This window comes from Enhydra lutris, unplaced genomic scaffold (assembly GCF_002288905.1).
Source record: "Enhydra lutris kenyoni isolate GAN:26980312 unplaced genomic scaffold, ASM228890v2 scaffoldscaffold56, whole genome shotgun sequence".
NCBI classification, from domain to species: Eukaryota; Metazoa; Chordata; class Mammalia; order Carnivora; family Mustelidae; genus Enhydra; species Enhydra lutris.
In genome coordinates this window covers 11,234,084-11,258,955 of record NW_019154140.1, presented here as the reverse complement: position 1 = coordinate 11,258,955, position 24,872 = coordinate 11,234,084, and the positions used below count along the sequence as shown (strand labels likewise).

The following is a 24,872-nucleotide window of genomic DNA, read 5'->3' as shown; positions in this document are numbered from 1 at the left end:
GTGTGTGTGTGTGTGTGTGTGTGTGTGTGTGTGTGTGTGTGTGTGTGTGTACACAGGACCTTAAGTCTGATTTCTGCCCATATTGTCCTCAGGTGAATTTTTTGGTTGCTCTCCAAGCTACCCACTGCTCCTCGGAGCCCCAGCTTCTGAGGCTGCGAGCCCTTGGCTTCTCAGAAGAGCTGACTGTGGAGGTGCACACTCTGTGTGATTGCAACTGCAGTGACACCCAGCCCCAGGCTCCCCACTGCAGTGATGGCCAGGGGCTCCTACAATGCGGGGTATGCAGGTGAGGCCTCCTGCTTCCTTTCAGCCATGTGGCTCCTCACACATGACCAAGCCCGGTATTCCTCCTCTCCCTTCTATCCTCCCACTGGCATCTCTAGACATCTTTTTCCAGATGTCCCAAGACTCCACCCTGATTTTCATCTGAAGTTTCCCAGATATGCCAAGACCCTCCCCTCCACTCTTTTACTCCTTGGTGCTCAACCACATACCAGCATCCCTTCAGCCACTCATCTCTCTCCCACTCTTTAGAGATCTTAGGTTTAGAGGATCCTGGGAAAGATAGGTCAAGGGATGGTAACCCTCTGACCCGCCCTTCCCTTTCCTGGCTCTGCCTGACTCTGCCTCTGCCTTCCCCTTCCAGCTGTGCTCCTGGCCGCCTGGGGCGGCTCTGTGAATGCTCTGAGGCTGAGCTTTCTTCCCCTGATCTGGAATCTGGGTGCCGGTCCCCCAATGGGACAGGGCCCTTGTGCAGTGGGAAGGGACGGTGTCATTGCGGACGCTGCAGCTGCAGCGGACAGAGCTCCGGGAGTCTGTGCGAGTGTGATGATGCTGGCTGCGAGCGACACGAGGGCATCCTCTGTGGAGGTACCTGCAGGCTTTGGGAGAAGGGAGCGGCTTTTAGAGTGGCTCCCAAGGGTATTTAGGCTCTGGGGACTTCATGGCCTTAAGGGTGAGTATCGAAGGTTCTGGTGTAGGTTGGAGGTGTCTGGCAACCTTGGGAGGGAGTTGGATGCACGGGAACAGACCAGCTTTAGGCAGCCTGTGGTGGCATGTGATGCCCATTGTGTGTGAGGAGTGTGGTTGTCAGCCCGAGCATGGCTCTGCCCCAGGCTTTGGCCGCTGCCGATGTGGATTGTGTCACTGTTTCGCCAACCGCACTGGCAGAGCATGTGAGTGCAGTGGGGACACGGACAGCTGTACCAGTCCCGACGGAATTCTGTGCAGCAGGCACGGACAGTGCAGGTGCAACCGCTGCCAGTGCCTGGAGGGCTACTTCGGTGCCCTCTGTGAGCAGTGCCCAGGCTGCGCAACGTCATGCGAGAGATACAGGTGAGGCCTCCGGTCCTGTGGCTTGGGAGCAGGGGCACAGCAGGGCTCGCAGAGCCACTCCCATCTGCCTGCTCCTTCCTGCCGTGTAGTGTGGGTGACAGCTGCCTAGCTGGTAATCTACTGGTGTCCACTGGACAGGGACTGTGCAGAGTGTGGGGCCTTTGGAACTGGCCCCCTGGCCCTCAATTGCAGCGGGGCTTGTGGCTCTGTCAACGTGACCCTGACTTCGGCCCCTATCCTGGATGATGGCTGGTGCAAAGAGAGGACCCTGGACAACCAGCTGTTCTTCTTCCTGGTGGAGGAGGGAGCTGGAGGCAAGGTTGTGCTCAGAGTCAGACCCAAAGAGAGTAAGTGTGGCAGGGATGCTATGGGCATGCCAAAGGGAGCCCTGGAAGTTTGATGGGTAGGGCCTCAAAACTCCGGTTGGGGACGTGAAGAGAATGGGAAACAAGGCTAGGGGTTGAAGTACAGCAGAGAGTCCAGGCAAAACTGGAGGTGATGGACCAAGTGGACAAGACTAAGGTCTTGACCACTGAGGATAACTTTGGCCACTGCCGGGTTCCCTTTGTTTTCAAGGACAGGCAAGGCTGGGAAGGCTGGACACACTGTGGGCAATGGCCGATCAATCCCCATGGCTCTGTTATTTCTTCCCCATAGGAGCAGATCACACGCAGACCATTGTGCTGGGCTGTGTGGGGGGCATCGTGGCAGTGGGACTAGGGCTAGTTCTGGCTTATCGGCTTTCTGTGGAAATTTATGATCGCCGAGAATTCAGGCGCTTTGAGAAGGAGCGGCACCGGCTCAACTGGAAGCAGGTGGGGAGACTGCCTCCTACCCTGCTGGGCTCTCCCTGGTTAGGACCTCTTTGCTCTCTGCTGCCCGCCCCCTGCCCCCCAGCCCTGGCTCCTTCCTAGGCCGCCCCCTCACTTTGGTCTGTACCTCCTCTGGCCCACCCCGCTGCTAACTTCCATCAGCTCTTGGGGCGCTGCTCAAGTTTGAGGTTGGCCTCTTAGGATTAGATAAAGGAAAGCCCAGGGATTCTTCCTCATCGTTTCCAACTTCCCTTCCCAGGACAGCAATCCTCTCTACAGAAGTGCCATCACGACCACTGTCAACCCTCGCTTTCAGGAGGCAGGGAGTCCCCTTCTCTGAAGCAGAGGGAGGAGCACTCCTCCCAGGGCTCTTCTCAGCTGCCTGGAAGGGGACTACTGAGGAATGGTCACTACCCACTTCATTCTCAGAGTGACAGCCGAGGGCTGCCTACCCCTGTAACCACGCTTCCCTACCTCATGAGTGGGGGTTAGCCCCCGCTCCCCATATACAATAAAGAGTCTTACCTCAGAGCACCGCTGTCATCTTGCTTTACCCAAGGCCAGAGCAGGCTGTGGAGCCTGGGCCTCAGGAAAACACGTGCTCCTTCCTCCCACCTGAGTGTAGGGAAAGCCTGTAACCCAAGGTGCAGGAGGTTTGGTAAGTGGCTGCCAGGCGGGAGGGGGGCGGGGCTTCTCAATCCCCAGGTAATGCTGATGTGGGAGGACTGCAGACACACACTCAGAGACACGTTGGTACCCCGCCTCATTTTGTTCTGGCATGCATGTTTTTTTTCCCCCCGTATTCAGAAGTGATATCCTGTTTTTACTTGCACTTGTTGCTCTTCTGTGGAGGGGAGTTTTAAACAGTGGTTTAAAGGATGCTGGACGTTTGGAATGGTTATATTTGGGGGGAAAACAGAAAACCACTTTGGCCCCAAAGAAAAAGCTTTCCCAAAAAAAAGAGATAGTATGTAGAAAAGCCCCATTTTCTTTTTATTTAAATATCCTAAATATATCACGAAGGAACATACACTGCACTTTAATGGTAAAAAGATACAAGTTTATAACATCTTATAAAAACTACCATTTAAAAGTGATCTTGTTCATTTGATATTCCCCTCCCCCAATAGCAAAATAAGTATATTAAAAAAAAAGAGAGAGAGAGAGGGAGGGAGGGAGGGAGAGGGCAGAGAGGAAGAGTTGGGAGGGATTGTTAAGATAAAAGCCTCAGGACTGCAGCAGAGGCAAAGAGCGTCTGGGGAGAGGGTTAGCAGTGTGGTGGGACCCCACATCTCATTTAACCCTCCAATGTCAAGCCATAGGGCACAATCAGTAGCTAAGTGATGAAAGAGGCTGTTGGACGGAGAAGAGTTGGGGTGCAGGGAAGGGCAGGGCTGGTAGGGCCCAGTACAAGCCCCCCCCCCCAGAACTGGTACTACTCTTTCCCAGGTCCCCAAATTCCATGTCCTGGTCTCTGAGAGCCTGCCCTAGCTCCCTTTCCCTTCACTCCAAACGCACCTGAGGCATCTGTCCAGTGCTAGACCCCACTAGCTGAGGAGGGCTGGGGCCTTGGGCCCAGGAGCCCCTGCAGCGCTCTTTGTCTGTGCTTTCCCTGGGGTGTAAGTGGGGCTTCCGGGCCCTCTGGGAGGCTAAATCACTCCTTTCTCCTCTTTGCTCCTCTCTCCTCACACATCCTTGGCCCCAGAACCTGGACACCTAAACCTCCCACCTGCTCCTGAGTTGCCCCCACACCCAGTCCTTGGCAGGGGTGCTTCTGGTATGGCTCTTTACACACCTGTGCACAAACTCCCTCTCTCTCACCCACCCTGGCAGGAGACTGGAGCTGTGGGGGGCCATGGCACACTGGGACCTAAGCACACATCCACACATGTAGGGGAGAGGTCACTCAAGGGATTCTCTCCACACACACTCCACCCCTAAACAGATTAGCTGCAACTGGCAGGGAATGAAGCCTCCTGTTTTCAAAAGTGCTCCTGGGAGAAGTTTTTTAAATGTTGCCTCCTTCCAAGAATCTACTCCCAGAGGTGAGTGATAAATTCCGGCCCCAGAAGAGCCCTCTAACAGGAAAGGGGCTCACTTACATACGGGAAGATACCCAGCTTGAGGGGACCACATGGCAGCTTCAAGGACTGAACCCTAGGTTCTGGACGGTATCAAATGCAAGTGCCAGCGTAAAGCTAGAAGAGCACAGGCGGCAAACACATTCCCCAGTGTCTCTTCCAAAGGATCTCAGGCGCTGTCAGGGAAAATCTGAAGGGTGCCATACCTTTCTCTTTCCCTGAAATCCTCACATTTCGAGGTATAGAGCCCCTCCCCACACCTCAGGTAACAGCCAGGAGCTTTCTGCTGCTGTTCCCTACATTTTCTAGGAAATGAAGTCACACTGTCTGGAGTTGCCATCTTAGAGCCCCACTGACAGCGTGGTCAGGTTCACCAAGCCTCCATGATTATTCCATGATTACTCCCCTCTATAGGTCAGGGCAGGCCACAGTGGGGGCCAACCAAACCCCAGGACCTTCCATAGTAGAAAGAGGGTTTTTTATTTCACTTTAAAAAGTTCATGTTTACAAGCTATGGCTTGGATTAAACACCCTAACCAGCCTGTTGAATCAATTAAAAAAAAAAAAACAACCCTCCAAAACAAAGCCCTTCACTCCCCTAAATCAAGTTCCTCAGCTCCTGCTGGGACCTCAAGCACCCTCAGATTTGGTGGTGGTGATGGGGGCTGTTTCATGCTCATCCTCCCCTGAGTTGAGGGCCAGAGAAGGGTTTGGCTCAATAATATGCCATCTCCAAGCATACAAACACAAGCACACATTTGAATGAACACATTCACACGCACACACACACCCCTGATCACTTTTTTGAGGGTGGGTAGGGTGGTGGTGTTGGGGCAGAGAAGAGCAAAGAATATGATTAAGAATAAAACCTACAATAGATTTCTTCCTCAGTCCTTTCTCTGCAGCACCTCCCACCCCCAATTCTTTGTTGGGTAGGGATGGCCATTAAGAAGGAAACGAAGATCTTATTCTTTGGGACCAAAGGCCACACCCCTATCTCCTCTCCCTGAATACAGTGATAGGACTTGGGCAGGGAGAGCAGCTCACACTGCTCAACCGTCATGTCAGGGGACACCAAACTCCTCTGTTTCTTGAACAGTTGTTGCTGAACTTGGGACTAGTTTCAGGTTGTTCCAAGAGGGCACAAGGAGAGATAGCCCCCTTTGATATCCGTGACTACCTGCTGAACACCTCTGTCTGGCTCAGGAGTCAACGGCAGCGAGGTAGCCACACACTATCTCCAAGATCGAGTGCCCAAAGAGGGCATGGAAGGGCTCTGTGGGCCGCTCTCACCCAAGTTCCCTCCACAAGGCACTTGAGCTGACTCCATCAGGTACCAGGGTGGCCTGGGCCAATGCAACAGCTGTGGGCACAGCTCTTGCTCTTCCCTGGAGGAAGAAAGAGGTACCTGCCCACTCTAGTTGGACCCAGCCCTTATCTGCTCCTCCCGCCATTCTTCCTTCTGTCCTTACAGTGTATAAGGAGACCAAGGTGAACTCAGCTGCCATCCCTGATCCTACTCTCCTTCAAACAGAAGGTGAGATGCAGGGCTGTGGAACACTGAGGGATCAACTGCAACTAAAAACTCAATTTTGGGGAGGGCTGGACCAGCCATAGTCCCTGCTTTGACCAGGGCTCTATGCCTCCATGTTACCTGTATCCACAGTGTTGCTGCTAAAATTGCTTTTGGATAAACAAAAACAAGAACAGAACAAACAAACAAATCCCTCTCCCCAAACCTTTCCATTTTAGGTGCCAGCTGGAGTCCAAGGTTGTGGGAGCCACACCAGTCTTGGTCCTGTACCTTCAGTCCCCACCTATAACCTCAGCCAAGGGTCCAGGGACTAGCTTCCCTACCCAGGAATGCTGTAGGAACTTCCCCGAGATACTCATAGTCTCAGATTATTTACAGAGCTGAAGCTCTGAGGCCGCTGTCCCCTGATGCACTCTTCTGGTCTCCTGGGTCAACTCCTCCAGGAGGGGGACAGGTACAGACGGGGTGGTGGTGGGACCATCAGACCAGAGGGGGTGCGCTCTTCGGTAAATTCTTCTGATCACTCCCACCACCCAGGGCCCCTTGCGCCTATAGAGAAAACTGCCCGTCGGAAGTCTTGGACTGGCACCCTTGGCACATCCGTTTGTGTCTGAGTAATCGATCTGTCCGAGAAAAACACTGAGAAGAAAGGAAGGATTAAGTGTTGAGAGAACCTCAGCTACCTTTGGCTAGCTCTGCCGTCCCCACGTGGGAGGCAGGAATTCGGTTCCACATGCCCTCAGCAAGTACACAGACGGCAGGAGCACACAGCGGTTAAGAGCACAGGCTCTGAAGTCAGAGTCCTGGCTCTAGCCCTCAGCAGCTGTGCGACCTTGGACATGGTATCTAACAGCACTCAATCTGGACACTCATCTGTAACGGGGCTAAAGTACCTACTCACAGAAGGGCTGTGTCATTCATCCAATATTTATTGTCTGTCTCAAGGCAGGTACAGTTCTTGGGGCTGAGGACAGAATGGTGAACCAGAGGGGCAAAATCTCTGCCTAATGGAGTTTCCATCCTAGTGTTTCGAGATTCAGTGTAAGAGGGTGGAGCAAACATTCTCATCAGATCAGACAGTGACACCCCCCGCCCCCGCGGCAGAGATGGTCTTTCTTCCAGGTGCACCAGCTCTGAGTTTGACTGAATCCTGCCTCTGCCCTTAATCTGCTGTGACTTCAGGAAACTTAACCTCTTTGAATCTCAATTTCCCCATATGTGAAATGATGACAACACAGGTCTTTATAGAATTAACATGAGGATTAAAAAGATAATCTATGTTTACAGGCTCTCACAGTACCTTGCACAGAAATAAGAACATGAAAAATGCTATTGTTAATACAATTATTCTCATGGCCCCTCCCCATAGACAGCTGCATAAGGCCAGAGAGATACACCTCACCCGGACATACTAACTCTATCATGGCCAGGAATTCGATGTGGCCCCTTGTCAGGAAGGCGACGGGGGCGGGCCCTCCTTCTTGGTGAAGAAAAAGTTTGTTGTGCGGGGTGGGCAGAGGACACATGAGCTTACCTGATGACACCGTTCACACTGGTAGGGCTTTTCACCACTGTGCACACGCTTGTGACGCTCCAGGTGGTACTTCTGGATGAAGCGCATATCACATATATCACACTCAAATGGTTTCTCACCTGGCCCATGTGGAGAGAGAAGTTGATTATCATGAGGTACAAGGTAGGGACTTCATTCCAGGTATTTTCCCAGAAATTTTTAATTTTTAGCCATGTACAGACACCTAATGAGGAAGGGTCCCCAAGGCTGTTGGTCTCAGTGACACTAGATACAGAGCCACAAAATTTCTCTAGCTAACTCACTTATCTTCTTCCTCTATTTCTAATACTTGGCCTCTAAAACAAACCCAACAAGAGCTACACACACACACACGCGCACATGCACACACACACACACACACACAAAACTACAGACTACTGAATATGAGCAAAAGACTTACCAGTATGAATAAGGATGTGCCTCTTGAGGTGGTAACTGCTCCTAAAGGCTCCAAAGCAGTGTTCGCAAATAAAATTTTTGGGAATCTTTACTTGAAAAGAACCATTTTGTTCCACTACCACCACCTAGAGGCAACAATCAGGCATGTCATAAGGCTATCTCTCAGCCTCCTTTTTGTCTTCATTCTATCCTAGGTCAATTTCCAGTTGCTGGACAAAGTAATCTTTCTAATGTTTTCATCTCCCTCATTCCCTAGATTTAAGAGACCCTCTGAGGAAGGAGGTGGGTATGGGTAAGCTGTATGCCCCATCAAACCCAACACCTCTGAATGCGACCTGAGGGAGGTCTACCTGCCCACAGGATCCCATGCTTCCCCGGCCCTCCTTCCTTTACCAAGGATGTTCTGGAGAGGGCAGAGATCAAAGACCAAAATGGTCTATGGAAGAAATCAGAGTGACACATTCACTGGCTACGAGTGATCAAAACATCTAGGGAAAACTCCAGGTTGAACCACAGATGAAAAGAAAAGAAGGATTATCCCATTACCAAACGATACCAGTTTGGGGATTACCCCATTACCTGCCTTTTTAACAGTCTTCTTTGAATGAGAAGCCTCAGCCAAGCTGTCATCATCTTTGCGACTCCGGGACTTATCGCTGTCTTTTCGGTGGCCCTTTTAAAATAAATCAAAGCTAAACTCACAGCCTATCTCCCTACACAAGACAGGAAACCAAATGCTGTGCTTGCAGACAACTTCTAAATAACAGTAACCACCTGCCCCAAAGGTTTAGAGAAGGTACTCATCCATTTCCTCTCTAAGTACTATGGTGTTAAGGGGTTATAGGTAAAGAAAAGCCCTTCCTTAGCTCTCTAAAATACCCACATTCACTCATTCCCCAGCTGGATCCCTTTTCCCCACTTCCCTAAATAGATGCACTGAGGAATTAAAGCTTGACATCTCCTGGCAGAGAGCTTGGGCCACCCGACCCCCAGGTGCCACAATGGACTCAAACGCTGTACCTGACTTGAGCACCTCAGCACATCAGGGCTACCTGCCCGCTCTCCATTCTCGGCCTGCTTGCTGGCAATCTGGCTCAGCATCATCTTCTTGCTGGCTGCAGTGGGAACCAAACTCACACCTGCTAGGCCTTCACAAGCCAGGAGACTTGCCTAAGTTGAAAGGAGATGAGGTGTCAGGTCACCTGGCAGGGCAGGGCAGGACAAAAACAGGCTGCCATCTTCTGTACAACTACCTTTCACACCCAGCCACAAACAAACTGCTTCTCTAAGGAATGTCCCTCTCTACTGCGAGAAACTGTTTCCTTCAAGAGTACTCCCTAACTCACCTCACCAAGAACAAGTTACTTGTTATTATTCAGCATTTAAATACCAATCAAGTGAATAACCAAGTATTACTGACACTTTTGTCATTAGCAGTGTGCTAGGACATGTTACCAGGTACTTGACCTTGTGAATGGGCATGAGGGTCTGCCCTGCTGATCCACTGAAATGGGAGATTTCTAGCAGACTTTCCTCCTCTTCCTCTCTCAACAGAAGCTTCAGAGCTCACTATGATCGGCAGATATCACTGGTGCCAAATATATATTCTTTCAGGTCCCACAGACATGCTTATCAGGAAACTACATTATTTCTCCCTTCAGATTTTAAATTCCCGAGGTGTTGTCAATTTTAACAGGTCTAAAAATTAAATCACTTGGAAGGATTTTAGGGTTGAATATCACTTTCTCTTGACCTCCAAGGCCATTTATTTGTGTGCAAATCCATATGTTTTCACATTCTCTGCTCTATGTGTAGTTTAAAAACTGCTCAAACAAGGAATGATTAAAAAAATTTCCTCTTTTCATGGCTATATTCTTCAAACTAACTTTGTTTGGCTAGCACTAGAGGATGTATTTTTCTTACTAAAAAACATTTCTTTAAGAAACACTTCAAAGAAATAGTTCATCAGCAAACTTCCACAAGTCATTTATTTAAAAAATTCCTTTTAAAAATACTCTCTTAAAAAAAAAGTTCCTTTTAGTATAACCTGCGACCCCTTCTTTCCTTTCTCCTTCAAGGACTTTGGACATAGAAAGGTTTAGAGGTGGAAAGTTCAGATCTGCTGTTTGCACTGCATAATCTTGGGCAAGTTACTCCACCTCTTCAGGCCTCAGTTTCCTTAAATGCAAAATGTTTACGAAGAGTATTTACTCTCACAGGGCTGACGAGAATAAAACTAAGATACAAATACATAGCGGTACCCAATACAAAGTTAGTGATTAGTGAAAGGCAGTTTCTCAGAACAAGAGTGAACATGATGCTGTGATGGGGGTTGCAAACAAAGGAAGAAGAAACCAAAGGGCTCCTAATCTGCATGGAAAGGAGGAAGCTATGCATGCAGCTGGAAGAAAGCCAATTATACTATAATCAGACTGCCCTCCTGGTGAGACTGGTAGGGGAGGGTCCCTGGAAGAAAGCTGGGGGACGCTCCAGGGATGCCTGCACATAGCTTTGCTATCCACACTTAGAACAATCTAACAGATCATCCTGTCTCTCCAATCCAATCCTGTCCCCTCACAATGACAGTTATCTTCTAAATACACTGATCTGACACCACTCTGCTACTTAACATTCTTCAGAGAGCTCCCATTCCCTACAGAATAAAGTCTGATTCCTTAGTGAGGCACAAAAGGCCCTTGGGTTATACTCTTACATCCCTAAGAAACAACTCCCTTACCCTAACTCTTCCCTCTATCATTACCTACCCTGTCCCCCTCACCCATTTAAGTCCTTTCCTCCTTAACTAGGAAACTACCTGCAGTACTCCTAACCCCATCACATTCTCCTATGCCTTTAAGCCTCTGCCCATCCAGTTCTCCTTGTCTGAAAGCCCTGTCTGCTTGTTTGTCTAGGAAAATCCTATGTATTCTTCAAGCTTCATCTGCTTTTGTTCATCTAAGCAGAGGTACCCTTCTCTCCTCTGCCACGTACATACCTCTATTATTGCATGTTCCTTCAATCAACAGTTTCATTGAGTCTCTGCTGCTAATCAACCACTATGCAAGGTATTATGTACATAAAGATAAATAACAGACTTTCTCTCCACTTCCCCCGACTCCAACCCAACTATCCTGGAAGCTTGCTGGGGATGGGGATAATCTTATTCATCTTTGTATCCCCAGCATAATGCCTTGCATGTAACAGGAGTTCAATTAATTCATGTTGAAAAAAACAAATGAAGCATTCACCAGACTCTTCACTCTCTCATGCCCCTCAGCACTTAATGTACCAAGTGTAAACTGAGTAGTTGTTTCGCAAATGTCCCATCAGTGCCTGTGATGCAGAATGGCCTACCTCCTTCATTTGACTGGAAGCTCCCTGAAGGCAGGGGCTGTGGCCTGTCTCCTTTCCTTCCTCTAGATCTCCCCCTGGTGTTTAATACAGAGCTTGGCTCACTGGGTTGGTCAATATGTTGACTAAGGCAGCATTCAAGAGTGAAACTGCAAACACGCTTCCCAGTGATCTTGAAGGAGGAGGATTCTATAGCTTTTTACCTGAGCCATGCTGATTTCTCACTTAATGCAACCCAAAAGTTCAGGAGTTTCTTGATCCACCTCTCCTAAGACACTGTTGTTTGAAGAACTGTCACCAAATCACTGTAACAACTCCTTCGTGTCCTTTCAGTCCTGCTGCCATATTGAACTGCCTTTGTCTTCAAACAGAACTTAGTGTCCTCCAAAGGGAAGATAGATGTTCCAAGAATCCCTGGACTCGGCTTGGCTCCTGCCTATGATCTGAAGAAGTCTGCCAGTCTTGGTTTTCCAACTGAATCCTCTCGTTGAAGTTCACGATCTGTTTCAGAAACCTGAAACCAGAAACGGAGATGAGGAGATGGGGCTGTTAGGTGCAACATTCTCAGGCCATACGACCTGCAGTAGGCTGGACCTTTTTTTTTTTTTTTTTTTTTTTTTGGGGCCGTGGCCGCTCTCTGTGAACCTCAGAAAGAGGACATTAGTTAAGCAGAGTTTTCTTTCTAGGTCAGGAGAAGAAACTGGCCTCCAGGGCAAAGACGAGCTGCCAACAGGAGTAAAAGTAACTGGGGCTTCTCATGGATGAACTGCAATAGGCCAACTGCTTGGATTTGCCATCTTACGAATAGAAGAAGGGGGCGGAGGCCCTTCGGGGCTTTTGTGCCGAGTGGGCCGGGCCGCGAAGCTCGCACTCTATTAAGGAGGCCAGAACTGGGGTGGAGAAAAGCTCAGAGGCTATCGCTGGACGTCTGAGTAGCAAGGCAGCAACCGGACTGGCAGTGTGCGCCGAGCCGGCCCACACGTGCGCGTTCTCCGAGTCTGCCCCAAGGCACGGAAACTCGCTGCGGAAGAAGGCAGGCAGGCGGAGGCCGGCGCTCCGTGTTCCCTCCCTGCTCCTCCTCCTCCAGCCAGCCAGCCAGCCAGCCAGCCGCAGCGCCCCGCCGCACCGAGCCGGAGGAGAGCGCGGAGGAGAGCGCCGAGAAGCGCGCTAGGTGCGTGCTCGCGCCCGCGTCCCCGCCAAGCAAGCCCCTCTCCGCCGGGCCGAGCGAGCGGGGTGTGTGTGTGTGTGTGCGCGCGCGCGCGCGGCCCCTTCCTCTCCCCCGCGAGCCCCCTCCCTTCGCCACGCGCCCCTCCTCCCTTCCCCTCCCCCTTCCCGCGCGGCGCCCCACGGCCTGTGAGCTGCTGAGGCGCTGCCGCCTGCCCGGACGACGCTGCGCTCCCTGAGGCGTGCTCCTACCTGCCAGGCGCGGCCTCCCGCGGTCTTCGCGACCGCGCGGCGCCTCCTCCAGGCCCTAGCACACCGTGCCAGCCCCGTAGCCGCCGCTGCCCTGCCGGGACCGAGGCAAGTTTACAAACACCAACCCGGGACCCGTTTCCCCGGAAGCACTTCCCCCTCCCCCTCGTCCTCTCAGCCGAGCCGCAATATCCACTTCCGGGCTCGGAGCTTGGACCGGCGGGAGCAGCCAGAAAGGGGGTGAGGCTGAGGACGCTGGGAGGGTTGGGGGGGGGAGTGGTTGTGCAGCTGGTGAGTGGGCGGTACCGGCGCGCGGAAGGACGGGAAGGGGGCGGGCCGGCGGCACGACGCGTGCGCCGTGGCAGGGCGCGCCCCGGCGGCCATCTTGGCTGAGGGCAGGAACGAAAACTCAAGTGACGTGTGTTGCCTTCTCTCGATAGGTTTTGCTAAGTTGTCTGTTTGAGGCTCCTTGAAAAAAGGCCATCAGTTTCTCTTCCTCGCGTACGTCCCCCTGTCGCATCTGAGCCTCCAGCCCCAAGTAGAGCCTGAATAGTTCGGACTCAGCCTTTTCACGTACTCAGAGAAGGTCCTCTTTATCTGAGTTTTCTTTTGTTTTGTTTAGATTTATTTATTTACTTGACAGAAATAGAGAGAGAGAGAGATCACAAGTAGGCAGAGAGGCAGGCAGAGAGAGAGAGATGGGGAAGCAGGCTCCCCTGCTAAGCAGGGAGCCCGATGCGGGCTCGAACAGAGGACACTGAGATCATGACCTGAGCCGAAGGCAGAGGCTTAACCCACTGAGCCACCCAGGTGCCCCATCTGAGTTTTCTATCAGACCCAGCTCTGAAGATTCTGGGGCCGCCCAGTTCCTGGGAGAAGAGTTAATTTTCTTTGCATGCTTCGGCCGTGTACACTCAATCTGGGCGTGTCCCGAGGCCAGTCTGGTTAACTTACACCGCTTACCCCTTCATTTCAGACGTTCCAGTGTCTAACATTGGCCTCCTCGCCTGAAAGAAGCCATAGGACTCCCCTCAGTAGAAGACTGTAGTTTCATTGGAGACTAAGTCATAGAGGGTGGCCCTTGGGTCTGGCGTTAAGAAGATGGAAACTTGAACTTTTCTTTAGAATCTCCCAGCTTGAGCTATTAGGGAGAGGTCCCGCTAAAGATGGACTATGCCAAGTGTTCTTAGTGGAAGGAAATGTCAATCCATTTTTAATCTCAGCTTCTGCTGTAGGTGCTGCCAGGAGGTAAGTTTAGGAGAATTAATTGAGATGCCAAAAGAAAAATACTTATTTATGAAAGAGAGGAATTCCCAACTACACTTTGTACACGGGCTTCATTTCCTTGAGCACTTCATGTTTTGAGCCGTTGACAGCAAATCTTTGTGCTCTTAGACTCATGATAAAATTGAGATAAAAAATAGAGATATGTCATCAGAAAGAACCTTTTTTTTTTTTTTTAAAGATTTTTATTTATTTGACAGATCACAAGTAGGTAGAGAGGCAGCAGAGAGAGGAAGGGAAGCAGGCTCCCCGCTGAGCAGAGAACCCCATGCAGGGCTCCATTCCAGGACCCTGAGATCATGACCTGAGCCAAAGGCAGAGGCTTTAACCCACTGAGTCACACTAGGGGCCTCAGAAAGAAGTCTTAAAAAAAAAAAAAATTCGCTCATACTTAATTTTTTTTTTTTTTTTTTTTTTTTAACACAGAGAGATCACAAGTAGGTAGAGAGGCAGGCAGAGAGCCCGATGTGGGGCTCCATCCCAGGACCCCGAGATCATGACCCGAGCGGAAGGCAGCGGCCTAATCCCCTGAGCCACCCAGGTGCCCCACTCATACTTAATTTGACAAGTCGACACACACATAAGAAGAAAAGGCAAAAATGTTAAATGTCTGTTTTCTACTATCCTTTGCTCCTGAAGATAGTCACTTTTATCCATTTGGCAAATATACTTCCAGGTTTTTTTTCTATGTTCATACAATTTTTTTTCATCCAGAGTGTATTTATTGAGCACCTACAGTGCTGGACACTGTGTTAACATTGTAGATATCTAAGTTCTTTAATATTTTAACAATTGTTGCATAATATTCCAACTTATATTTGTGCTTTGATTTGTCTAGACTCATTCTGATGGACATTTAGGTTAGTTCCATTATTTGTTTTATAAACAGTGCCATAAAGAACATCTTCATACAGTTAATCCTTTTGCACTTAGAGATTTGTAGATATGTGCATTTAACACATTTTTTAAAAGATTTTATTTATTTGAGAGAGAGAGAGCACAAGCAGGGGGAGTGGCCGAGGGAGAGGGAAAAGCCATGTGGGGCTTGATCCCAGGAAAATTTCTTGGGAAATTGACCTGAGCAAGGCCCCCTGTGTGTTTTAAATCTTAATCAATTCTGTGAAACTGAATTTCAGTTCGTAACAATTTACATGCTCACTCAGAACCATGTATGAATGCCCCCATTTCCTATCGCATAGCAATACTGAATACTATGAATTTTTAGTGTGGTTGCCAATTTGATAGATGAAAAATAGTTGGGGCGCCTGGGTGGCTCAGTGGGTTAAGCCTCTGCCTTCGGCTCAGGTCATGGTCTCAGGGTCCTGGGATTGAGTTCCACATTGGACTCCCTACTCAGTGGGGAGCCTGCTTCCCCACCTCTCTCTGCCTGCTTCTGTGCCTACTTGTGATCTCTGTTCTCTGGCAAATAAATAAATGAAATCTTAAGAAAAAAAATAAAGAAAAATAGTGATTTCATCATTTAAATTTGCATCACCAATAGTGGAGTGGAGCAACTTCTATTGCATCTTCTCAAAGTTATATTAACTTTTTATTTGTCATATGTGTTTAAAATACTTCCTCTTTGTTTTTCGTTTATCTTTCAGCTTCCCCCCTCCCCGAGCAAATTATGCTTTACAGGAAATTATTTGAAGCATTCCTATCAAAAATAGGAATAAGACAGGAATGTTTACCATCAAAGCTAATATTGTATTGGAGCTCCTGGCCACTGAAAAGTCTCACTATTTTCATATGATACATTCATCAAGAAAGAGAATTGACTGACAAAATACTAAAATAGTGAGTTCAGCAGTATGACCAGATGGGAGATTAACAAACAGAAATCGTACACATAAAATATAAGAACCACCAACCATAAAAATGCCATGAAGTAAATACTCTCACAATAAGAATATTACACTTCTAGAAATAAATTTGACGGGAAACTTCAAGCCATATATTAAGAAAATCAGACTATTTTGGTGAAAGACAAAAAGATTTTGCTTAAATGGAGAGTTTTTAGCATGTATGAATAGAAAGACTTAATTTTGTGAGAGACATGAGTTTTTGCTGTTGATTAAAGTAAGTTCTGGGGCACCTGGGTGGCTCAGTGGGTTAAGCCTCTGCCTTCAGCTCAGGTCATGATCTCAGGGTCCTGGGATCAAACCCCACATTGGGCTCTCTGCTCAGTAGGGAGCCTACTTCCCCCCCTCTCTGCCTTCTGCTCTGCCTACTTGTGATCTCTCTCTGTCAAATAGGTAAATAAAATCTTAAAAAAAAATAAATAAGTTCTAATTAAGATAGGACTTTGGGGGCGTCTGGGTGGCTCAGTCGTTAAGCATCTGCCTTTGGCTCAGGTCATGATCCCAGGGTCCTGGGATCGAGCCCCACATCGGGCTCCCTGCTCGGTGGGAAGCCTGCTTCTCCCTCTCCCACTCTCCCTGCTTGTGTTCCCTGTGTGTCTCCCTCTGTGTCAAATAAACAAATAAATAAAATCTTAAAATAAAATGAAGTAGAACTTTGCATGGAACTTAATCTGATTTTTAGATTTTCACGGAAAAGAGTGCTTGTGTGGCTAAGTGGGTTAAGCGTCTGCTCTCAGCTTAGGTCACAATCCCAGGGTCTTGGGATCAAATCTGATGGTTGGTCGAGTTCCCTGCTCAGCGGGAAGTCTGCTTCTCCCTCTCCCTCTGCCCTTCCTCCTCACGTGTGCTTGCACTCTCTCTCTCTCTCAAACAAACAAATAAATCTTAAAAAATTAGAATAAAATAAAATTTTCATGGAAAAGAATAATTGCAAGGAGAGCAAAAATCACTTTGGAAAACACAGAGTGGGTAAAATAAGGGGTGGGGTAAAGCCATGAGTTCTCTTTAACCACTTTAATGGTGTCTTTCTTTACACAGAGTTTTGAAGGTTTTATGTAGTCAAGTCTGCCTGTGGCTTTTGGGTTTTTGTGATGCTACCTCAAGATTATAAAAATATTTCCCTGTAGTTTCTTTTGACATTCTTATAGTCTTATATTTTCAGCTTATGTTTTTACCTTAGCTGCAGTTTATTTTTGTGTATGGTGAGAGGTAGTGAGAACTGCCAGACTTAAAAGTAACCAATAACATAGTGGGAGAGGTACTAACCTAGAATTCAGAAAATCAGAGATCTAGTCTTGTTCTCGTGTCACCTGTGTAATCTTGGACAAATTAACTCTAGACTGAGAGTCCTCATCTTGAAAACCAGGGTGAATAAATAAATATCTTTCAGGCTAATTTCCAGCACAATGTGAGTATCAGATGAGGTCACAGATGAGAAGGTTTTGAGAGAGAAAAAACCCTTTGCAAATCTTCTAAGATATCATTAATTCAGATTTTTGGTCTATGTAAATCAAATATAAGTGGAATGCAGCATCATTTTTCAGTACCTGGAAATAGTGGGTCAGTTCACTCAGATGTTCATTGAGTACCTTTGTGCAAAACCTTGGGGGAAGGGAGAGGGGAGAAGGGTGGATTGAAAACTAACATTTTTTGGAGTGCCTCTTTTGTATTTAGTGCTTTCCTTAAAGATAAGATTTTAACCCCCAGGAATTTACAGTCAGAAGGGGGAGAAAACACTATACACATAAGGAGAGTTGGTGCCTTTATGGATGTGGGTATACAGTCTGTAGGATTTGTGACCATGTAGATAGTACCGAGGTCAGTATCATTTTCTAACAGTAAGCCTGGCCAAAAGTGCTTTAAGGAGCAACTGCCCTGATCTTTTTTGCCTGCACAGGCCTCCTCCTGTGTTACCTTCCTTAACTTCTTTGGCACAGCTCTCCCCTGGGGCCCATCCTATCAGTTATTCAAATAGTATTGTAATGATTACCAATGAGTCTTTTCCTGTACCAGCTCTCTATCGCTTTAAATCCTGAATGTTTTCTCTTTGAAGGCTGCCATGAGCCAACAGAGCAGAATTAACCAGCCCTGACTTTCCTTGTGAGCATTCCGCTCCTTTGTGGCAAGTGCGTCTGCCCACCTCTCTACTGGCCTGTTAGCAGGAGCACACAGGGTAGACACAGGCCCCCCCACCCCGCCCCGTTCCCCCTGGGTAGTGCCAGTGCCAGTGCCAGGGATACATAATGAGTCAGTGTTTTCTGAACTGGCTGATCCCATACCTCTCTCCAAGAGCCATTTGGGCTGCATCATAGAAATGAGGAGTATATGGCTACATTTGTCACCAGTGAGACCTTTTTGATTATAGTGGATTGAAGAGTTGGAAACCACATGATGTCCTAGGGCCATTCTTGAGCCTGGTGATTTGTATGTTTTGGAGTTCTTATTGCCCCTTAACCTCCTTAATTTTTCTTGTTGATTAAAAATAACATTTATTTTAACTATGTGAGTAATATGAAGTTATATAAAATTATAAAAGCATATGTGTATAAATAAGAAAATGAAAATAATTCATAATTCCAATAGCCAGGAATAACCCTAATTACTATTTTGAAAGCTTTCCCCATCTTTTTCAGTCTTTTAAAAAATGCATGGGGAGCGACTGCTAATAGGTATGGGGCTTTTCTTTGGGGTGATGAAAATGTTCTGGAATTAAATAGTGTGAATGATGCACAACTTTGTGACTATCAAAAAAAAAAACAAAACAAAACAAAACAAACCCCACTGAACTGTACAGTTTAAAAGGGTGAACTTTATGGTATATAAATTGTATCTCAATAAAGCTATTGTTCTAAAAATGCCTGTAGATATATACAGTATTTGTCTTTTTCTGAACTGAGAGAAACTTGCAGATACCATACTCCTTTTCTGCTAAATGTTTCAGTATGTTTTCTCAGAATAAGAACATTCCCTTATATAACTACAATGCAATGATCAAATTAAGGAAATTTAACACTGATCGAGCGCTAATATTTATGATACCATCCATAGTCAGCTTCTACCAGGTGTTCCAGTAATGTTCTTCATAGCAGGTTTTTCCTTCCTCATCCACATCACAAGTAGGCAGAGAGGCAGGCAGAGAGAGAGGAGGAAGAAGGCTCCCCACTGAGCAGAGAGCCCAACGCGGGGCTCAATCCCAGGACCCCAGGATCATGACCTGAGCCGAAGGCAGAGGCTCAACCCACTGAGCCACCCTGGTGCCCCAACAGTTCTTCAGTCTTTCTTGGAGTTTCATGACATTGACATTTTTGAAAAGTAACCGGTTAGTTCTTTTGTAGAATGACTCTCAATTTAGATATATCTGTTTCCTCACAATTAAATATGGGTTACGTATTTTTGGCAGAAATGTAACAGGAGTGAGGTTGAGTGCTTCTCAATGCCTCACATTAGGGCCATATGTCAGTCTGTCCCATTATCAATGATGTTGTCTTGATCACTTGGGTAAGGCAGTGTCCCCCGGGTTTCTCCACTATAGAGTTACCTTTCTCCCCTTAAAGTGTTTTTAAGGAAAAGAATTTTACAACAGAGCCCATAGGGGTGGGGGAATGAAGCTTTATTCAGGTTTTGCTGTTGTGCTGATGTTTTTGGATGAGACAGAGAAAGATGTAACAATATTTGAAGACGAGATGAAAAGGGAAAAAAAAAATCAGTCAAGGATGAGGAGGCAGGGAATCAGAATCTAAGTTTGAGTCACCAGTCGAAGATGGGGCCATTCACCAAACCAGGGAACCTAAGAAGAGCAGATTTGAGAGGGCAGATAATGAGTTTAATTTTGGACCTACTGAGTATGAAGTGCCCAGGAGTCTTCTTAATTAGGCAGGTGGCTTCATGGACCTGGACTCAGGAGAGAGGTCTGGAATGGAGGAGCTGCCAGCAGGTAGCCCTAGGAACAGAAGCAGTTGTCCAGGGAGTAGTGCAGAATTCAACAGGTAAAAGAGGTACTGGGGGGGGGGGGGGCGGCGCCTGGGTGGCTCAATGCGTTAAAGCCTCTGCCTTTGGCTCGGGTCATGATCTTGGAGTCCTGGGATCGAGCCCCGCATCGGGCTCTCTGCTCAGCGGGGAGCCTGCTTCCTCCTCTCTCTCTTTCTGCCCACCTCTCTGCCTACTTGTGATCTCTCTCTCTCTGACAAATAAATAAATAAAATCTTAAAAAAAAAAAAAGAGGCACTGGGACAGAGCCCTGAGGGACTCTAGCATTTCAAGACGAGCAGAGGAAGGTGAAAGTGCAAACAGATCTAAGAAATGGCTGGTGGTAATCCTATGGAAGCCAGGGAAATAAGATGTTTCTAGGATAACGCTGATGTGTGTCCATTGGATATGGAAGTTCTTGGTGACTTGGTGGTGGGCAGGGAAAGTGTGAGAGGAGGGAAAGTGAAGATGGAGTGCAGATGACTCTTTTAAGAAGGTTGCTTGTGATGAGGAGGTGGCTAGAGTGGGAGCATGTGAGAGGCTTAAACAACTTAAAATGCTGTGAGAAAGAGGTAGTAGGAAGGAGAGTTGAAAAAATGAGGGGATAATTAGGAGGAAATCCCTGAGGGAAAAGGGGAGTGGTTAGACCAATGGTTAGATCAGTGGTTCCAACTTGGATATCTCCAGGGCCAGGCAGGTAATGCAGATGAGTGAGGTGGGCTGGTGTGGACTGAGGTGAAACAATGCAAAAAGAATTTTTAAAAAAGATTTTTAAAAATTTATTTATTTGATAGAAACGGAGAGCAAGAACAGGGGGGAGTGGCAGGCAGAGGGAGACGGAGAAGCAGGCTTCCCGCCGAGCAAGGAGCCCAATGTGGGGCTCCATCCCAGGATCAACCTGAGCCAGAGGCAGATGCTTAGCCGACTGAGCCCTCCTGGTGTCCCCAGAATGCAAACTTTTAAGGGTTTCTGTCCAGTGCCCTTGCGATGAGAGTTTACATCTTCACCCATTGCCATGACTTTGGCAGTGCCCGCCTGCAGGAGGACCAGACATCCTCACCTTGCTGCCCTGGGGTTGGCCAGGGTCTCCAGGGTATGAGCAGATGTGCCCCATGCCGAGGTTTTAAGAGTCCTCGCATGGTTTTCTCTGCCTTTTGCTCCTTTCCTTCTTCCAGGAGAACATTGTGTCCCAGATAGGGGCTGTTCCTTCAGCCTAGGTGTTGGACTAAAGGCGTACGAATCAGAGCTGTAGCCAGCCACACCAACGTAAACCAGGAAAGAGAGACAAACTTCTCTTGTGGCAAGCCCGTGGGATTTTGAAGCCATTAGTTTGCACAGCAAAACTGTCTGATGCAGGTGTTCACCTAAAATAAAACCATACTAAGATACCATTTCTTACTCATCAAACCACAAAGATTCAGAAGTTTGACAGCATACTCTGCTACTAAGGCTAAGAAGGCAAGCGCTTTTTCATACACTGGTATAACCCTCTGTGGATGCCGGCAGTCCTCATCAAAATTACCGATGCAGGTGGCTATAACAAAAAGGGTAACAATAAGTCTGCCAAGGACGTGGAGAAATTAGAACCCTCCCACCTTACTGATGGGAATAAAGAATGGTACCAGCTCTTTTGGGGGACAGTTTGGCTGTTCCTCAAAAAGCAAAACATAGAGTTACCATAAGACCCAGCAGCAGTTCCACTATCGGGTATGTACCCAGGGGAATTAAAAACACGGACCCACACAGAAACTTGTACATTCATGTTTGTAACAGTGCCTGCCGTTCACAATAGCCGAAAAGTAGACACAACCCGAATGTGCATTGGTTGGTGAACGGTTAAATAAAATGTGGTGTATCCATATTATGGGATGTTATTTGGCTCTAAAAGGGAATGAAGTGCTGATACATGCTAAAAACACGGATAAACCTTGAAAACACTATGTTCAGTAGAAGAAGCCATATCTTCAAAAGAAGATCATATATTGTATGTTTCTGTTTATATGAAATGTCCAGAATAGGCAAATCTGTAGAGGCAGAAAATAGGGTAGTGGTGGCTGGAAGCAGGGGTGGGTGGGTGGGTGGATTGGAAATGGAGAATAAGGAGTGAGCACTAATGAGTTTCTTTTTGAGGTGATGAAAACATCCTGGAATTACTGATGATCATTGCATAATTGTGCTATTATACCAAAACCCACTGAAAATGTACAGCTTAAAGGGTTATGTTTTATGGTATCTAAATTACATCTCAATGAAGCTGTTTGATTAAAAAAAGAATATAGGGGCGCCTGGGTGGCTCAGTGGGTTAAAGCCTCTGCCTTCGGCTCAGGTTGTGATCCCAGGGTTCTGGGATAGAGCCTGGCATCGGGCTCTCTGCTTGGCAGGGAGTCTGCTTCCTCCTCTCTCTGCCTGCCTCTCTGCCTACTTCTGATCTCTCTCTGTCAAATAAATAAATAAATAAAATCTTAAAAAAAAAAAAGAATATAGAAATTCTATGTGTACGAATACAGGATCACCTATATATTGTTAGCTGAAAGAAAGCAAGGTACAAATCAGTGATTATATGCTATCATTTGTGTCAAAAGAGAAAATAAGAATACATACCCACATTTGTTAGTATTTGCATTAAAATCTCTGAAAGGTTACCCAAGAAACTATTAAAATATGGTTACCAGTGGGGGTGGAGGTGGGAATGGGACACATGGAATGGAGTGGGAATTAGACTTTTCACCATTAATATTTTTATATATTTATATATAGCATACATATTTTTATATATATATGATTCTTGCACTACCTGAATATATTGCTTACTCAAGAATTAAAAAATGGGAAAGAAAGCATAACAAATGCAAACTGCAATGGTAATAAAGTGGCAATTCCAACTACAGGTGATTGTTGCTATTTACTAATTGAGGTCTACTGTTGGTAGGCCTGTTTTTTTTCACCAGAAGCTGGAAGTTTCAATATTGACAATAGTTTTTAAAAGTTTTAAAACAGGGGGTGCCTGGGTGGCTCAGTGGGTTAAAGCCTCTGCCTTCGGCTCAGGTCATGATCCCAGGGTCCTGGGATCGAGCCCCACATCGGGCTCTCTGCTCAGCAGGGAGCCTGCTTCCTCCTCTCTCTCTCTCTGCCTGCCTCTCTGCTTACTTGTGATCTCTCTCTCTGTCAAATAAATAAATAAAGTCTATTAAAAAAAAGTTTTAAAACAGGGGTGCCTGGCTGGCTCAGTTGGTAGAGCACATGACTCTTGATCATGAGTTTGAGCCCCACTGGGAGTAGAGATTACTTAACAACAACAACATACTATGCAAACCAAATGAAACCACCTCTGTGTGAGAGTTGGCTCACCAGTGACCTGGCTTAGCTGCGAGCTTCATGAGGGCAGGGCTATGGCCTTTTCTTCCTCTTTTTTTTTTTTTTTTTGTTTAATTTTTATTTTATTAAGTAAGCACTGTGCCCACCGTGGGGCTTGAGCTCGACGACTGAGCCAGCCAGGTGCCCCAAGGGCTATGTCTTTTGCTCTCTATTGTATCTCTAATGGCCGCCAAAGTGCTTGGCACATACTAGATACTGAACAAATATTGAAAGAAGGAAGGGAGGAGGAGAAGGAGGAGTTGGGGGGGGCGGTCCAGAGGGCAGATAACCCAAAGTTGAGTGCTGTTATCCTTTGAATATGGTTATTACCTTCATTACGGCCCTTTGGGTTCCCCTCACCTCTCTCCTGTGTTGGAGGTGTTTGATTTGATCCGATTCTCTGTCTTTTGTCTATGACCCAGTTTTGGTTGGTTTGTTTTGTTTTATCTCTGGAAGTTTTGGATCCTCCGCTGTTCTAAGACAATATTATAATCTGTCTTTGTATTGGTCCTTCAGTGGATCCTTTTAATCTGTCCTTCTGTTCTACAAAGCTTTCTTTGATTTCTTTCCTCCTCCTTTCCTTCCATTTCTGAAACTTGTATTACTTGACTCTTGGTCCTTTTGGATTGCTCTAAGGTTCTTTTCTTTGTCCATCTCTTTATATTTTTATCTTTCTGTGTGATTTTCTTGGCATCGTTTTATTTCTAATTTTTCATTTCCGTTGTCGTATTTTTAAAATCCTAGAGTTTCTTCCTGTTCTCTGAGTATTCCTTTTTGAGGGCGACCTATTTTTTAATGAATACAATATCTTCTGGAAATTTTGAGGCTTCTTCTGCTCCCTGACTTTCTTTTCTTCCACCAAATGCCTTCTTTCAGTTTGCCTGTTTTTATCTATGTGGTTTAGGTTAGGGGCTTTCCTCTAGTGTCTGGTAACCTCTGGCTGGTTGGTTGCTCACAGTGAAGAGGGAGGCATGCCGGCATATTGGAAGGCCCAAGTGCATGGATGCGCCATATTGACTTGTGGGCACCACTGACCAGGAGATCAGGTGAGGACTGAAATAAGAGCATCAGGAGTTCTTTTCTCTGGGGCTGTCGAGGTCAGTTTCTCCAGAGAGGAATCCTCTACTCTCCTGGCCCTGGAACGTTTACCCCTGGCCACTGGTTCTGAATGCTGGTTAGGAGAAAGGAGTTGATTTGATGGTAACTTCCTCCTAATCCTCCTGTATTTGGTGCAGTGCCTCCTGCTCACCTGGTGTGCCTCAAGGCTCTAAGTCCTGGCCTCAACCTCCCTGGTGGTCTAGTGGTTAGGATTTGGTGCTCTCTAAGTCCTGGCCTCCCAAAGTCCCTCCCTACCTGTTCCAGTTGCTCTAGAAAACAAATCTCTTGCTTTTTTGGAAGCAGGGGGGAAAGGAAGGGAGTTGCCTGACTGTATAAGTAGGAGGAGGAGAGGGAGCTCTGACTGCGCCTTACACACACTACTACAACTCCCTCCTGCCTTCCAAGATGGCTAGTGTTTCCAGTTCCTGAGCCTTTCTGAGCTTTGCCCCAAGAACCAGCTTGTTTCGCATTGGCATAGCCATCTGCAGACATACTGGTTTTGACTTTCTGCCTTGTGCTAAACCAGTTACCGCTTTTCATCTGCCTTCTGTCTTCTGCGATTATTGACATTTCTCATCTCTCCTCATTTACTTTATTCTTCTGAATTTAAAATGCCACCGATACAGTTTTAGTGGGGTTTCAGGAATGAATGGTGGTACACGAAGGTGTTTAATCTGTTATGTTTAGTTGGAATAAACACAGGGACCATGAATTTATAGCTATATCAATTTGAATGGCTGGGTGGCTTTTACTAGTAGAATCCAACGGTCCCGGTAGATTTGGTAAGAGAAGGATTGGCCAGTTGGATTG

At 47.1% G+C, this 24,872-nt stretch overlaps 2 protein-coding genes across 5 annotated transcripts in view; one reads left to right on the top strand and one right to left on the bottom strand.

The window, feature by feature from the left end:
* Positions 1–2,678, top strand: part of LOC111157851 (integrin subunit beta 7) — a 9,230-nt gene extending 6,552 nt beyond the window's left edge. For both annotated transcript variants that reach the window (XM_022519544.1, XM_022519545.1), the window contains exons 10-15: positions 93–286; positions 647–870; positions 1,116–1,335; positions 1,474–1,682; positions 1,993–2,150; positions 2,407–2,678. In XM_022519544.1, coding sequence (XP_022375252.1) covers positions 93–286; positions 647–870; positions 1,116–1,335; positions 1,474–1,682; positions 1,993–2,150; positions 2,407–2,487 — 1,086 coding nt within the window. In that variant the 3' untranslated portion in view covers positions 2,488–2,678. The remainder of the gene's footprint in view (positions 1–92; positions 287–646; positions 871–1,115; positions 1,336–1,473; positions 1,683–1,992; positions 2,151–2,406) is intronic.
* A 441-nt stretch (positions 2,679–3,119) lies between these two features.
* On the bottom strand, positions 3,120–12,753 carry LOC111157777 (zinc finger protein 740). 3 transcript variants are annotated; one of them, XM_022519403.1, is made up of 7 exons: positions 12,502–12,753; positions 11,089–11,599; positions 8,755–8,904; positions 8,318–8,407; positions 7,736–7,859; positions 7,297–7,415; positions 3,120–6,401 (listed from the first exon to the last, which is right to left on the bottom strand). In XM_022519403.1, the coding sequence occupies exons 2-7, from the start codon at positions 11,095–11,097 to the stop codon at positions 6,312–6,314; spliced, it is 582 nt and encodes a 193-aa protein (XP_022375111.1). In that variant the 5' UTR covers positions 11,098–11,599; positions 12,502–12,753; the 3' UTR covers positions 3,120–6,311. The 3 variants fall into 3 exon arrangements, with proteins under 3 accessions (XP_022375111.1, XP_022375112.1, XP_022375110.1); XM_022519404.1 differs by having other exon boundaries at positions 8,755–8,936; positions 11,289–11,599; positions 12,502–12,751; XM_022519402.1 differs by having other exon boundaries at positions 11,289–11,599; positions 12,502–12,751.
* Positions 12,754–24,872: the final 12,119 nt, after the last annotated feature.